Below are 14,626 nucleotides of genomic sequence, written 5' to 3'. Positions count from 1 at the left end.
TCGATTATTTATTAAGTGTTCATCGTTTTCTTTGTATAATAACCTAGCAGGTAGTGCCTGAGTATATGATAGCTACCTAGACTTATTTTTATCCACACTTGTTCAGGGGAGAATCAATCAATTGTTAGTATCAATGGTTATCAATCGATGCTGCATCAATCAATCAGTGTATAACAGTGCATTAGACTGCAAACCTTAGGAATATTAGGAGATAATACCATAAATTTCATTTCATAACATATTCCAACCATTTCCCAACCCACTTTATGTACCGTATTTTAGTGTGTATAACGACCCCCTAGATGAACTATCCAAGATTTTTGGAAAAAAGGATTTATTTCTTTTTTTAAAACAATTGGAACAATTTTATTTTTACATTTAATTTTGAACATTACAACTCATAATACTCATTCACATCTACCTCACTGGTGTTTTCATACACATTTTCATTGTCATCATCCCCGTTATCATTATCTTCATAAATTGCATGATCCTTAGTCCCAACAAGATTGTTACTGATTTCGCATTTTTGAAAGGATTTGACGACGATGGTGGGTTTTTCTTATTTTTCCTGAAAGAGTCAGATTCGAAACAACCCCTTTTATCCACTTACTCCATTATTCTCTTATCATACATGTAAACGGTTGTGGTTGCAGCTGACTGGTTATACCTCCAGGAATGACTTCAAGAAACATTTTGCATGAGCAACAATTTGTTTAACTTCTGCTGGTAGATGACCTCTAAATGCATCCAGTACTAGCATTGCTGATTTTCCACAAGAGCTCCAGGTCTCTTGTTCCAAACATATTTAAACCACAGATTCATCCTTGTCTTATCCATCCATCATGTTATAAAGCTAATGATAAAAGCTATTTGTGACTTCAATCTGTGCACAACATATGCGCTCTTGATCTTCAAGAGTTTTGTACAGAATTACCAAACAAACAACGCCGGAAAAGTTGCAATTCCGTCTTCGAATCCCGGGCTCTGTCCGTGCCGAGGAGTGGATTACACTTCAAGCTGGCAAAACATACTTAAACAAACATGCATCACCAGAAGAGCAAAAAATATACCCTCCAACCCTGCACATTCCCATATTCCTGCCCCGACCCAACATACACACAGATACGCACGCAGGCGTGATCCAGTCTACTTTATTGCGAAAGAGACACGTTACGTAAACATTGGAACAAACAGTCGGCGAACGATCACACTACTAAGCAGCCCCGGCTGATGTATAGTTAGCTATCATGTGTGTGAAGATAATGTTGTAAAATCCACGTGTGAAACATTTGCCGCTGGTACGGCTTTCGTGGTTCACTTTCGGCGTTTGTGAACAAAAAGTTTACACGACTCAGAATAGCGTGTTGCAGGCACGAAAAGCAGTTGATAGTTTTTCTGCTGGATGTTCCAAAAATAAAGTACCCTTAGAAATTTACCTAACGACACGCGTACGCATAAAGTTCGTTGTCTAAGTCTATGGAAGTTATATCGATAAAGCAACACCGAATGAAAGCGAATAGAACATCTCCAGTGCCCTGGACAACAAGTTCTTTAGCGCTATACGCAGTAGCTTTGCGTCTCGAACAGTTATTTAATCAAACAATAAGTGGTTTTTTTAATTCTTGGTGGGAATTCTGAAGAATTCTGAAAACTATAACCAAGGTTGTCATCACATATCATCTCACATTATGGTAGCTTCTAGATAACTTATGCATATACACACACACTCCCACGTGAACTCGGGAATGACGTTACACATGCCTTCTTCTCTTCTAGAGTCTTACGATGTTTTTTTTGCCCACCTCCAACGCATACTTCTTATCTAGCTTCTGCTAATTCTTAGCTTCTTCAATACCCCTCGACTTCCCATTCCACATCACAACACTATCTTGAACGCCAATATTCTTGTCCACATCTCGTTTCGCATCGATTTGGTCGCGCTTCGCTTCATCAAAGAACAGATTTTCTCGACCACCCCCATCACGGTTAGGGTGTCTTGCAACTTTGGCTTGAACTTTCTTCGGTTCTCACAGCTTTTTTTCTACAATTACTGCCTCTTTTTTCCCTCCAAAGGCTGGCGGAAGATTGCTTTTCGGAAGCAGTATCTCTCTCTCGCTCCCCCGTTTTCTCCTTCTATATATGTATTTTTTTTTTAATCATGCCCTTTCATTCTGTCTCCCGTTTTGAGCGCCACCACTACTTCACATTCGCAATCGGCAGATGTTGATGTGCCTCCTTGACATCCTCCTTGACAAACTCAACTACCCACCCGACCTCCACCCGACCTCCATCCGACCCCGGCACACCCAGAACCACGCAATCGGTTCGTGTCCGCGTTCGTGCGCGCGTTTCATCGATAGAGGGAAGAAGCTGTTGAGGTATAAGATGACGATATTGTGGAGCGCAATAGAGCTTCCGTCAATCTTCCGAGTCGAAATACCATCGAATAACCCGTCAAGGACCGAAGGATAAGGAAAAAGTTATGGCAAAGAAAGGTGAGACTAGGATTCGCTACTCTTCGTTAACAAAAAAAAACCCGGAGATACACATGTGCAATGACGTGCACATAGACGATGGGGCATATCTTCGGCGGTAAATCTACAGCTACAGCGTACACAGGTCCAATACCACTTCGTGATTTTGCCAACATTATAGCTAGCTCGAGCAAGAGCGGCTAAGTGACTCCTACCGATGCCTTACCAGCTCATCTCGATACGCTCAATCTAACGTGCCATCCTGCACGAGCTGACATGCGAAGGTTTGCCACCTAGACACCAGAGCCAGAGCCTGTCCAGAGGAGGCAAAAAAAATCCGCCCCAGTATACCCGGACGACGGAAGGAAAAACTGGAAGGTAACAATATCCACCAAATCATTTCCAGGGAAACATTAAATAATTCTCCAAAAGTTCAAGTCCCTCGTCCCCGCAACAGCTCGAAGAGTAAAATTTCATGAAGGAGATACCTAGTCCCCCTTAGAAACCCTGCCCCTGCTCCCTCATTCCTCCTCCTCTGCCCTCGATTCATTGTTGGCTTCGCTTCTTCGTGCCAACCCCTGTTTGCACCTGACAGAGAGGACGCACTCTGCCCTTGTCGTGTTTTTTTTTTGTTACTTTACTGTCGCATTGGTTCAATCTTTTCCCCGGCAAGACGCTACCCTATCACGCAAACGGTTCTCGCAATGGCTGACAGGGTACCGGCCCCATTCCTGGTACGCACCGTTCCGCAGGCCTTATATGTTTCTTGGCGTTTTGGGAACGGGGAGACAAATGGACACCAACAAAAAAAAAACCAACGGACACACAAACTCACACAAATCCCCTTCAGCCTGGATCCTGCGGGATCGAGAACCGTGGCAGACAACTTGGGGACTGCTGATGGTGGTCCCCTTTTTTTCGCTTTGTTTTGTGCTGAAAGTCGGGGCTCGTAATTGGGCTTGAACTCAGCTTGTTCTGTGCGGTGGTTGTAAGAACTCTAAAGCAACAACAACAACTGCCCGTTCGATATTACTTGTTGGCCTTTTTTTGAAACATTTCCTTGGTAGAAACGGTGCAGTTTCCCACCATCAGGACAGGGAGACGTAACAAGCGCAAAAAATAGCCAATCCGTTTACTGTTTCCCTCTATCTTCACGGCGATTGTCTTTCACTGTTTCTTTCTCGCCCTTTCTCTCTTGCGCACACACAGACACACACTCACACACTCATGCACCTCTTGTTTGTTCCTTATTGCAAAGGACACGCAAAAGGACACAGATCACCATCGCGCTGCGTGCCTTTCGACGGGGTTGATCGGTGTTGGCTACTCCGGGGAGCACCGGAAAATGACACGCACATGCACACGCACACACACTCGCACACATACGTCAACCGTGCGACCGGTAACGGATGTGTCTGCTGTTCCTTGTTGGGGAGCTTGATCGTTGGGTAGCTGGGTACGATTGAAGGATTCCGATGACAACAGTAAGCGCGGCTAGGTCCAGCGGTTCGAATGATGGCGCGGATTACTACGAACCAATTCGCGTACCCTACGTAACACAGCAAGAAATCACCAGTGAACTTTCCACACCGTGAACCAAAACCGTACACATTTAAACGTCTCTTCCCACACACTCTGTCCCTCTCTATCGTTCTCACACACTATCTGTCTCTCTCGCACGCTCTGTTTCCCTTTTGCGCGAGAAAACAAATCGTGCTCTTGCACTCTTGCCAACAGGCAGCACCCTGGCATGGAGAGTCATCAACGTCCTTTTCCCTGGCCTGCCGTGTGGGCCTCACCGCTCCCACCCCTCCCCGCCCTTGTAGGCGCTGTGGGAAAACAATAGGAGCGTTTTGACAGGCCGCAAAACAGCAGGCAGGTGGGGGACACGGGCCACCGGGAGTACACACCACTGAACCTGTTCCCGATATCCGTAATGGAGCACGCAGTGGTCACGCACGAAACACGCACGCACAGAGACAACCAGCACACAACCAGCAGTGTTGCGGCAGGGCGCACCAAATAATACAAACAAATGCCCGCTACGGTTAAGGCGCACCTAGAGCGGGTTATGTAAACTCATCGCAGAGGAAGTCTTGCTATGACTGGAGCTGGAAGACAAACTATAAAAACGTTCCACCCGACCCGATCCCGCGCGTGTACATTGGGCTGTGTGTTTTGTATCGGTGTGCGGTTGCCACTGTGTGGAGAGTGGCCCGAGCGCGACTTCCTGTCTCCCGTTCGCGGTGAATGTTTGCGCACGCGTTGCATACTGTCTCTTCCCCCGTCACATCTTCGGCTGCGCTGGGCTGTGTGCGAGTGTGTGTGTTTGTGTTTCTGTGTTTGGCACACGCAATCTTTGTACCGTTTCTCTTCTGCTCCAGCTCGCTTGGCTGTGTGTGTGTGTGTGTGTAGAGCTTGCTACCATTTTTCTTGGCATCATCCGGGGAGGAGGAGAGGTTGGTAGTGGAGCGGACTACTTGGCAAAGTGATAGAAAGTACGGCGGAAAACCTCTTCCCGGGACAAGTTGCACGGGTGTAAGAGCAATCAAATGAGCGGATCTCGTCTCGGGTAGTCCCCGCACAACAGCAGCCGGAGAGTTTGCTTTGTTTTTTTTTTTAGGTAAGGGATAGTTGCAGCTTCGTTGCATCTGGTACGCTGCTGTGTTGTGTCGTTTGTCTGTTCTAAGTAGAAACAAAATAATTACTCTCGCCTAGTAGAATTTCCAACAACCTTCAACATTCGTAGTAGTAAATTTTATGATAAGTTCTAGCTTTTTTCAAATCTCTGAGTAACATGTACTCCTATCATGCATGCGCTCTACAGTCAGATGTTCTTACATTTTCCTAACGTCAGTGTTCAAGCTCTTTCGTACAATTGATTAATCAAACGTCAAACTAAAATTACACATCAAACCCTTCAATAGTTCATGCACCGAGCTTACGTCTTTCCTTATTGACGTACTTTCACTTACATCATACAGCAACTGCAGATTTTGCAGCTATGGTAACGGATTTTGAAATATTATGATGTTTACAGCGCCCGGCACTGCTCATGCGCCGGAACCATACTGTTTACATTTGGCTGCCCCCATCGTCGGGAGTTATCTAGCCCCGGTTCTTACCGCACGTGTGTGTTTTGCAGCATTTGAAAGCGAAATCTGTTAGCCAAGCTCGATATGTGAAGGAGACGCTGATAACGGTACGGAAGGTGTTGAGATATCAATGGAAACCATGTCGAATGAGAGCTTTTTCGCTATGTGGTTTGTGATAATTCATCATCCAATTAAGCACTCCAATGCAATTGTACGGAGATGGAGTCAGAACTTTGGCTTGCGCCTTGACTAAGGCATAGACCTAATCCACCATATTGGTTATGTGATCAGCAAGGCTATGGATGGATGACATTTATACTTCTTGCAAGTCTAATCATTACTAGGGCATTGCTCAGTAATTTAATTTCCAAAGATCGACACTCGTTCAATTAAGAATGACCAGGCGCCTCCAGCCGTATAAACTGTACGAACAATGGCTAACTCTTATATCATAATTTCTAGCTTTGACCTTCAAATTCTTTGATTTCTTTTGTAATTTGATGTCTTGGTGTCTTGATGGATGGGATTTCTTGAAATACGCAAATGATTAAAATAATATATGCATATCGAATTTTTATTAAAACCCGAAAGCTCGGTAAGTTATTAGCAAAAAAAACTCAGAAAAATCAGAAATGATTATCAATCAAAAATTCCAAAACATTGCCAGTTATTCTGGTAAATTCTTGAGCATCCCGCAGCATGTCTTATAGAGTAAAGCACCAGGCGCCTCCAGCAACTTGCTATCAGCGACCTGTTCAAAAACCTAACCTAACTTAATATGCGATGCAAAACATAGCTACACAAAAATAAAGCTTCAAATCTTACAGTGTTCTGTCCTTTTTCATCTTTTGTGAAACATTAGCCAGAAGAATGCTCGGAAAATTTACCCGACCCGGGTCTTAGTCATAAAGAATAGAAACTTCCATATCAATTAGGCGTAGATATTTATTGACGCATCGCTAAGTCACACTGCATCCTGTAAACATTATTTACCTAACAGAATTTACATCAATTATATGTGGAATGACGAAATTTTGTTTGTTTCGTTTTAGAGAGGAACTGGAGTCCAGTTCAAAAGACACAAATACATTCACAGCAACTTAAATATAGTTTAGAATTTATCTTCTCTCTTTTCCTCTTGTTTCCTTCCTTTCCGTTTTTATCTAATTGCATAAATTTGCAATATTTGTTTTTCATTTCTTTCACAATTTGTTTTTTTTTTATTATTATTATGTTTGTTGTTAATGAATTTGTATTGGTTTCTGTGGCTTCTAGACTATTTAGTTTGGAACAGTCATCTACTGGCATTGTTTAATAAATTATTATGCCTAGACATTAGCTCACATCTGAAACTCAACTCACGGTAGTATGCCAGTCTCTGGTTAACTCTAGACCTTATGCACAATTCCTATTAATATTGAGCAATACAAATCGAGTTAAAAGCGTAATGTTTCTTTCATTTACAACGAAAACCATATGAGTTGGTAGCATCGCTCGTAAGAAGTATATTAACCATTTGTTACAATTGGAGAAAAAAAACATTACATACTTTTAAATAAAATATTACATGACTACTTTACTTTATATTCCATTTAGTGAAAACGCGTTAATGTTACGATAAAATAAATATTAATGAACATAAAACTACTCAAACAGATGGTTCCAGACGGTTTGATATTTTTATATGGCTTAATCCACCAAACCGTTTCTTCCTAGACTTTCTTTACGAAAACGTATATCGTATTTACCAACACAGTGTTAATGTTTCGATCGATTTTTAGTCTGTTATCACGTGTGATACCTTGAGCTTCTTTAACTTTCCTTTAGTCATCCTTTGTGAAGAATGTTCTAAACAATGATCAACAAAAAAAACATCTCAAATCCATTACGTTCATCTACCGTGTCGCACCTTCTGGTGTGGATTCGCTGTTTACCATCACGAAGCTATTGTATTTCCTCGTGATTCGAAGTACAATCATACACTATCTCGAGCGGCTTGAGTCTTATATACGACATAAAAAAAAACACACGATAAAACGAACAGCACTACAGATACGTCCGAAATGACACATTACACATTCGAACAAGACAGCTAGAGGAAACGCATTAAAAAGGTAACACCCGCCAGAAAAATACAAACATTAAACGGCCAAATCTACCGTACAGCACCGTATCGAGTGATAGAAGGTACTAAACGCTACCGTTACAGCCTAAACCGATAGTGATCACATTCACACCGCACACAAAGTTTGTTTTTGTTATGCACATATTTCCCTTGCATCTAGTTAAATGCAGAACATTTCTTAAAAAAAAAACACTGTACGCATTTAAATTAAATAAAAATATCTCAGAAAACAGGTATTGACAAAGCGCCTAATAAACCGCAGTATGCGCCCTAATGATACTTAAAAAGCGCCGTAAAGTATGCACTTCGCACATCGACAAAGTAACACTATCAGATTCCTACCTCTTCGTTGATATAATTTATAAACAACTTTATTTTGTAAGGAATTTCAGAAAACGCATTACTCCGGGTACAATGGAATTATTGTGAAAAAAACACATTTAAAACAAAACAACAATGGAAACAAAATGCCTATTAAAAACCAGTTACTTGTCTGGCTTGCCAACGTACATGTTACACACTCACACACAAACATACACACACATCTATACATATCTCATTTACTTGCTAGCATTAAATCCATTTAGCACAGTATGTGTTTGAACAAACGAGTTTGAATAAGCGATCATCCCTCCCTCCTAAACCGCAATTGATCACACCGTGTACTGATCGCGTTCAGTGCCCTATCCATATTCTAACCATTTTCCTAACTACCGATAATCGCAAAATCGCAAAACCTTCGACATGTGGATGTTGCTGGGTGGGTGTTTTGGTTTTTCTCTTTTTTTAATCAATGACTACTTATGTCACAACTAAACAAAAAAGTCCCCAAAAACCAATCACAATATCACGTCCAACGGTTGTACTATAACTGTACTGTTTCGTGCGAATGTTCCGTATGCAGGTTCTGTCCTAAATGTCTTTTAGCCACTATCCAGCTTTCCAGCGAGAAAACGGAAAGCTTTATATTCCCTTGCCACCGGTATTAGGTCGGTTCGGTTGAAAATTTTAAATACTATCTACAGCCACATAAGTCGCTTAAAGTAAATCCCTTGTTCAAGAATATGTATAACGACCTTTGTTTGTTTTTTTTTTTTGTTTTTGTTATCAATTTTAATTACTACGGAGTTTTTAGTATAGTATTCATTAAACACTTGCCCTGCCGTCGCAATTGGGCAGATGATTAATGGTCACAGCAATCAATGAATCATATAGGTTGTCGAGCGTATGCGGCATCACGGTCACATGAAGGATGGTGACGTTTTACGCGACCGTGACGATTTCGATGCTTTCGACGGGCTCTTTAGGCTGTGGCGTGAGCCACGGTCCGACCTGGAGCGCTCCGGTCCCCGATCGCACCACGGTTCCGGTGCTCTGCCGCACCACCGTATCAACTCCTGCACCTCGTTCTGCAAATCGAAAAATAAGATACAACATTACTATCCTTCATTCACAGCAACGTTATTTCTGGGAAGTGTGAACACTCTTTACCTGCAGATACACTGGGAGTTCCTGGAAGATATCGAGTTGTGTCAGTTCAGTATGCTGCGATAGGTACGATAGGCACCGAGCCTTCAATGCGGCCGCATTAAAACGATCCGATATGCCGTACAGACAGATGACCGACTCGCTGTCGATCGATGCGACCAGCGTTTGCTCACAGATAGCTTTCAGGTTGTCGACCGAGTACCGGTCGGCCAGCAGCATCAGCTCGCACAGCTGATCGACACCGACGGACCGATCTACTGGTGCACCGTACAGGTAGAGTAGCAACCGGCGAAAGATTACCGGCGAGGTATCGTAAATAATAATCTTACTGCAAAGATGAAGAACTTCTTGAGTGAGAATGCGAAAAAAGTGAACGACCGCAACAAAATCAAACATTACCGATTAATATCTTCCTGCATGCCGGACAGTAATGCCTTCTTGAACCATTCGCACCGGGCCGCCACTATCACACGATGGGCTTTGAAGCAGTGCGACTGTGCACCTTTCGTATTGTTTCCTTTAGCATTACTACCGTTACTATTGCCACTACTGGAAGCATTCACAGCCGTTGCGGTTTCACTTCTACCTCCACCACCATTAGCACCCTTGTTCGCACCGTTGAGCAATAGGCCCTCGTCCGGGCTAAAATCGCACGACGTCGTCGGCGTAACGTTTTCGTTCTGCTGCTCCATCTGCGGTACCACTACCTCGAACTCCATATCCGCCAGCTGCCCCGAATGCAGCAGCTTCAACGCATTCTTCGACAAACTGCTGTGGGCGGCGGTCGGTGATTCACACAGATTTTGCACCAGATTCATCTTGACGGTGGCGTACTCGAGCTGTCGCTGGCCACTCGATCGCACCGCACTGCGACGTGCCGCACACTCGTGCAGCAGTGCCGGATCGACGCTACGTTTGTCCAACAGGCCCAATTCCACCAGCGCACACGTAAACTGTTCCTTCTGCACTAGAGTGGAGATCTAGGATGATAGAAAGAAGGCGAATAAAGATTACCTGAGTTGATGTCTAATGTACAACATAATAAAACAAACACTACTCACATAGAACATTGCATCGTTAAGGGCAGACTTGTGCTCCAGCAGCTTTGAAACAATGCCGTTCTGTAACGATGAACAAACAATATAGTTTATATTGTTTATATATAACCTTTTAGTTAAGATACTCACTTAAGCAATGATATTATAAACACTAATAATTTTACATTACATAAATGGTCAAAGAAATAATCAAAAGAAAAAGAAAGAAAGAAGAACCAAAAAGAGAACCCAATAGGAGAACATTGTAAGGATGAAGTTGACAGGAAGTAACATGTATACAGATATAAGATATGTGCTTCTTCCTCATGGCCAAGATCACGAATAGACCAATAAACCAAGCAATAGAAATTTAGAAAAATTATTAAGTGGAGAAAATCGAATCAGAAAATGGAATAGAGTAAATTATGGCAACATTTAACAGTAAAGCAGTAAATAACTAACAATAAACAGAAAATAACTAATTTAAAATTATACACATATAACAATAGACCCCAAATACCAAACACCATTGCATTACCACTTGACTAGTGAGAAACTTGAAGCAAAATTTGAACTCCTTCCAACCGATCTTCTCGTCTATCGTGTCGCAAAGCTCCTCCAGCTGCCCAATGGCGGACGGTACCTCCATCGCCAGCTGCTCCAAGTTGCGCATTACCGTTTGATGTTGGTGCAGTAAATTCATCTCGTTAAACGTATTTTTCTTGTGTAGTAACACCTCGAGCGCATTCGTAACGCGCCCATAAATATCACGCATCTTTTTCACCTCGTACATGTACAGGAAGAACTTAAGGTCCGACTCGGACGTGCTCTGACCGAGCCGGGACTGCACGGTGGTACTGCGCGCATGGCTGCGAGTACGTTCTGCACTGGAACGGTTGCCGGCCAACTGCGTCGATTGGCTACTACGACCGCTCCGGTGATTACCGGTCTGCGCACGGCCCTGAGGATGTACAGAACTTTCGTGCAGTTTCTGCTGTTGCTGCTGCTCCTGCTGGCTGCTTTTCAGATCCTTGCAGACCTCTTCCAGGGATAGCTTAATTTCGGAGACTGCGGACGTAAGTACCTCCAGCGCACCGGTTATTTCCGGCACCAGGTAGGACACCAGATCGTTACGATCGTCTGGCGATAGGCTACCCAGTACTAGGTTTACATTCTGCAGAAGCTGATGCACCTGTGACAGATAGATCGGCATACGGGTTCGCACGTACTTGATAATCTCGTGCCGTTGCTGCCGTGTGAAGGTAGTGGCGTCCTTCGTAAAGATGTTGCAGAATTGGAGCAGCTTCACAAACGCTGGGGTGAACAAAGTTCCAAATTAGACGAGTTGTTGAACAACATTGTAAAACCCTGTGAAACTCACCGGTGAGACATTCTTTGACGCCTTCTTTGAACACCTGACACAACACACAGGGACTGTGGGATATGGTGCTTGGATTGACCATCTGTATCATGTTGTTCAGACTGTCGTGCAGGTCGTTGATAATATCGATTACAACTGGTGAAATAGAAGTAAATAAATTTCTTAAACAGTTCAAACAAAAGCAAATCTAAATAAATAACAAACCAATAACTTTGTGAACTTACACTTCTTCAGCTGTATGTTCCGCAGATAGTTTTTGCAGGGTTCACTCATGCGACTAAGCGGCGTCGTGCTTTCGCACATATTGATCAGCTGTATGCAAGTGTCCTCGTCCAGCTGATCAGGCAAACATTCACAGTACAACCAGTGCAGGATGGTCGATAGCATCTTCGCCGGGATGTTGTTCAACACCGACAATGGAGTTAATGGTGAGGACGGCGGTGTATCGAGCGTCGACACCGGAAACGGTGATGGACTCCGGGCGCGGAACGGTGACGACGGCGGTTTAAACTTCACGCGACAGGTGGCCGGTACCGCGTCGGGAAAGAAGAACACGTTCCGGTCGATGTGCAGGTTCGAATCCGAACAGGAGGACGTTTGGTGGGCCGGCCGCTTTGGCACATCGAGAAAAATAGAGTGCGTGTTACCCTCGGTACAGTTCGCATCCGCCGTCGGCATGAGACAGTTGAAGGAGTTCGATATGTTTGCCACCAGCTTCGGGGACAGGTTGTACGAGTCGAGCGAGGTTGGCGGCAGGAGAAAGTTTGGGTTCAGAATCGTTGGGCTAGCGTGGACGCTCGGGTGTAAGCTAGGGGTAGCGCTCGCACTGACACTACACATCATAGCGGGCGATCCACGACCGTACGTGGTGCCACCGGTGCGTACTGCCCGGGCACACGGTACCGAGGAAACTTTCATCAATGGTGGATGTGTGGCAGCAACCTGTGCCTGTGCCTCGGCACACTCAAAGCGACTGGCCAGATGTTGATAGGTGGAAGCCGCCGTCATACTGCTACAGTCAAATCCGTTCAAGCGCAAAATTGGCGAGTGCACGTTGTACTAAGAGAACGGGGGCAAAAATACACCATTAGGCGACCAGGCAAGACCTTTACATAATACAGGCACATTGACTTACGATTACATTATCACAACTCTTGAGAGTCACATCACAGAAGTTGCCATCGTCCAGCACGGAGATCAGCGTGAACGGTTCCTCCTGCCCAGCCGACTGGTCCTCCTTGACGCGCTGACAGTGAAGCTCGCACCAGCAGTCACACCGCAGCGACATCTGCTCGCCCGGATTGTAGTGGTTGGTGCGAAACTCAATACTGTGCCCGGTGTACGCACCGAAGATGAGACCCGGCCCGTTCGACGACAGCTCCACCACCTCGAACGTTTCACAGCTGAACAGTACCGCAGCCGAATCGTTGATGGGACAAAATGCCGCCCCATTCAGACTGCTCAGCCGGGGATTGTTGAGCTGCGACTCTCGTCCGCTGCCGTTTTGGGTGTTTGTGGTTGTATTGATTAGATCGTTGTACCAAATAATGTCCCCCATTTCGTCGAGCCGGAACTTGATGCTGTTTGGGGAAAACTTTTCAGTGAGCTAACTTCGCCGTTGTTAGTGCCTTTAGACGAAATATACGTACCCTTCGAGACCCAGTTTGTCTGTGGTGCCTTCCAGATGAGACTCCACTATCTGAAATGGTGCGGAGTACTGGTAAGAGGGCACATTCACTATCCAGAATGGGTCGAAGGCGTCGACGCCAACGTTCGGAAGGATTCTTACCTCCCACGTCCCGATGAATCCGTACGATTCGTGTGCCGTCATGTTTGATTGACTCTATTACGGCTCTCGTTCCACCTGGAGTCGTTGCTGCTGACGTCCAGCTCGTAGCATCTAGCGTTCAGTGCCGTTTAGCTCCTTGTTCGTACGTTTCCTCCATTCAAATTCACCAATAAACGGGAATGCCTTTCCAACGACTTATCGTCTACCCGCCGCACAATGGAGGTTGGGCTGGTTGGGAGCTAGAAATGGAAGCGACGTTTATGTCTACGGACAGCAGCCGAACCAATCGCCACCCTAATGCACCTATTTGTGTTCAAGTGTATCTCACAACAAAACTGCGCGCTATACGGTACACCACGGCCTTGTCGAACATTTTGCACACATTTGCAAACCCATTAATTAGCACAACATACATGTATTGCTGGAGAGACAGGACAAAGGTGAGACGTGTATGAGATATGCTCCGTGACGTATGGTAACACGAGCGGCTTTGCATACACAGAACAAAGAATGTATTATTGGTAAAAGTGTCGATCCTGGCTGTCTGTTCAGACTGGGATGCCCAATATGTCACCCATCCTGAGGTTTTCCTCCTCAACTTAATGGTGTAAGTTTGTTGCGAGGTGATAACGCTACTGCACAAAAGGATAAACCAGTACACGTACCACCACCTTCAACCTCTGCCAGCTCACGAACTGCAGATCTTCCAGCTGCAGTTAAAACGCACAAAACACACAAACACACACCGCAAACTCCTACACACCCAAAACAAACATCGGGCAAGTGCTTTCAACCCGACGCTGTTGGGAAGATCTTTCCCAGACAATCGCTCGTTATCATGAGCAGGCTGGTCGATGGCGATACGCAGCGATGGCACGCTAGTGTCTGCCTACCCCATTACTATAATTGCCGATGCCCAATGCAACTCGGCCACAGCACACAACCAAGGCACACCACTACAGAACAACGCGCTCGAGACGCGTATATGCGCACAAATCGACTGTGCCGTCATGCATGCCGAGGTTGGTTTTGATATTTGTTGCATATGACACCCGCACAACTTTTCCATTTCGGCGTTCGTCCGTTCTCTTTCTCCCGTGTGGTGCGCGTACGCTCTAGGTTGAAGGTTTTCCTAGGATCCAACAATGTTTTCGCCAGTCTTTCACACCTTTTGGAAAAAACCCCGTTTTCAACCCACCAACTATTAAAGGCAGGCAATTAAATGAAGCGAGAT

At 44.7% G+C, this 14,626-nt stretch overlaps 1 protein-coding gene across 1 annotated transcript; it reads right to left on the bottom strand.

Moving 5' to 3' along the window:
• Positions 1–7,702: 7,702 nt before the first annotated feature.
• Positions 7,703–13,531, bottom strand: LOC128306912 (uncharacterized). Its single transcript, XM_053044576.1, has 10 exons — positions 13,393–13,531; positions 13,253–13,302; positions 12,739–13,183; positions 11,828–12,662; positions 11,604–11,738; positions 10,761–11,536; positions 10,247–10,306; positions 9,585–10,165; positions 9,189–9,513; positions 7,703–9,106 (listed from the first exon to the last, which is right to left on the bottom strand). Exons 1-10 carry the CDS (start codon positions 13,432–13,434, stop codon positions 8,939–8,941), a joined length of 3,417 nt encoding a protein of 1,138 aa, XP_052900536.1. The 5' UTR covers positions 13,435–13,531; the 3' UTR covers positions 7,703–8,938.
• Between the last annotated feature and the right edge of the window lie 1,095 nt (positions 13,532–14,626).

Source organism: Anopheles moucheti, chromosome X (assembly GCF_943734755.1).
Source record: "Anopheles moucheti chromosome X, idAnoMoucSN_F20_07, whole genome shotgun sequence".
NCBI classification, from domain to species: Eukaryota; Metazoa; Arthropoda; class Insecta; order Diptera; family Culicidae; genus Anopheles; species Anopheles moucheti.
The sequence above is the reverse complement of the archived record's forward strand: the minus strand, read 5'-3'. Positions and strand labels throughout refer to the sequence as shown.

Excerpts from the sequence above, each read along its gene's own strand:
- LOC128306912 (XM_053044576.1), bottom strand. The coding sequence starts at position 13,434 with ATGACGGCACACGAATCGTACGGATTCATCGGGACGTGGGAG. Across the intron at positions 10,166-10,246 it reads TTAACGATGCAATGTTCTAT|ATCTCCACTCTAGTGCAGAA; the intron begins GTGAGTAGTGTT and ends CTATCATCCTAG. Across the intron at positions 9,107-9,188 it reads AACTCCCAGTGTATCTGCAG|AACGAGGTGCAGGAGTTGAT; the intron begins GTAAAGAGTGTT and ends TTCGATTTGCAG.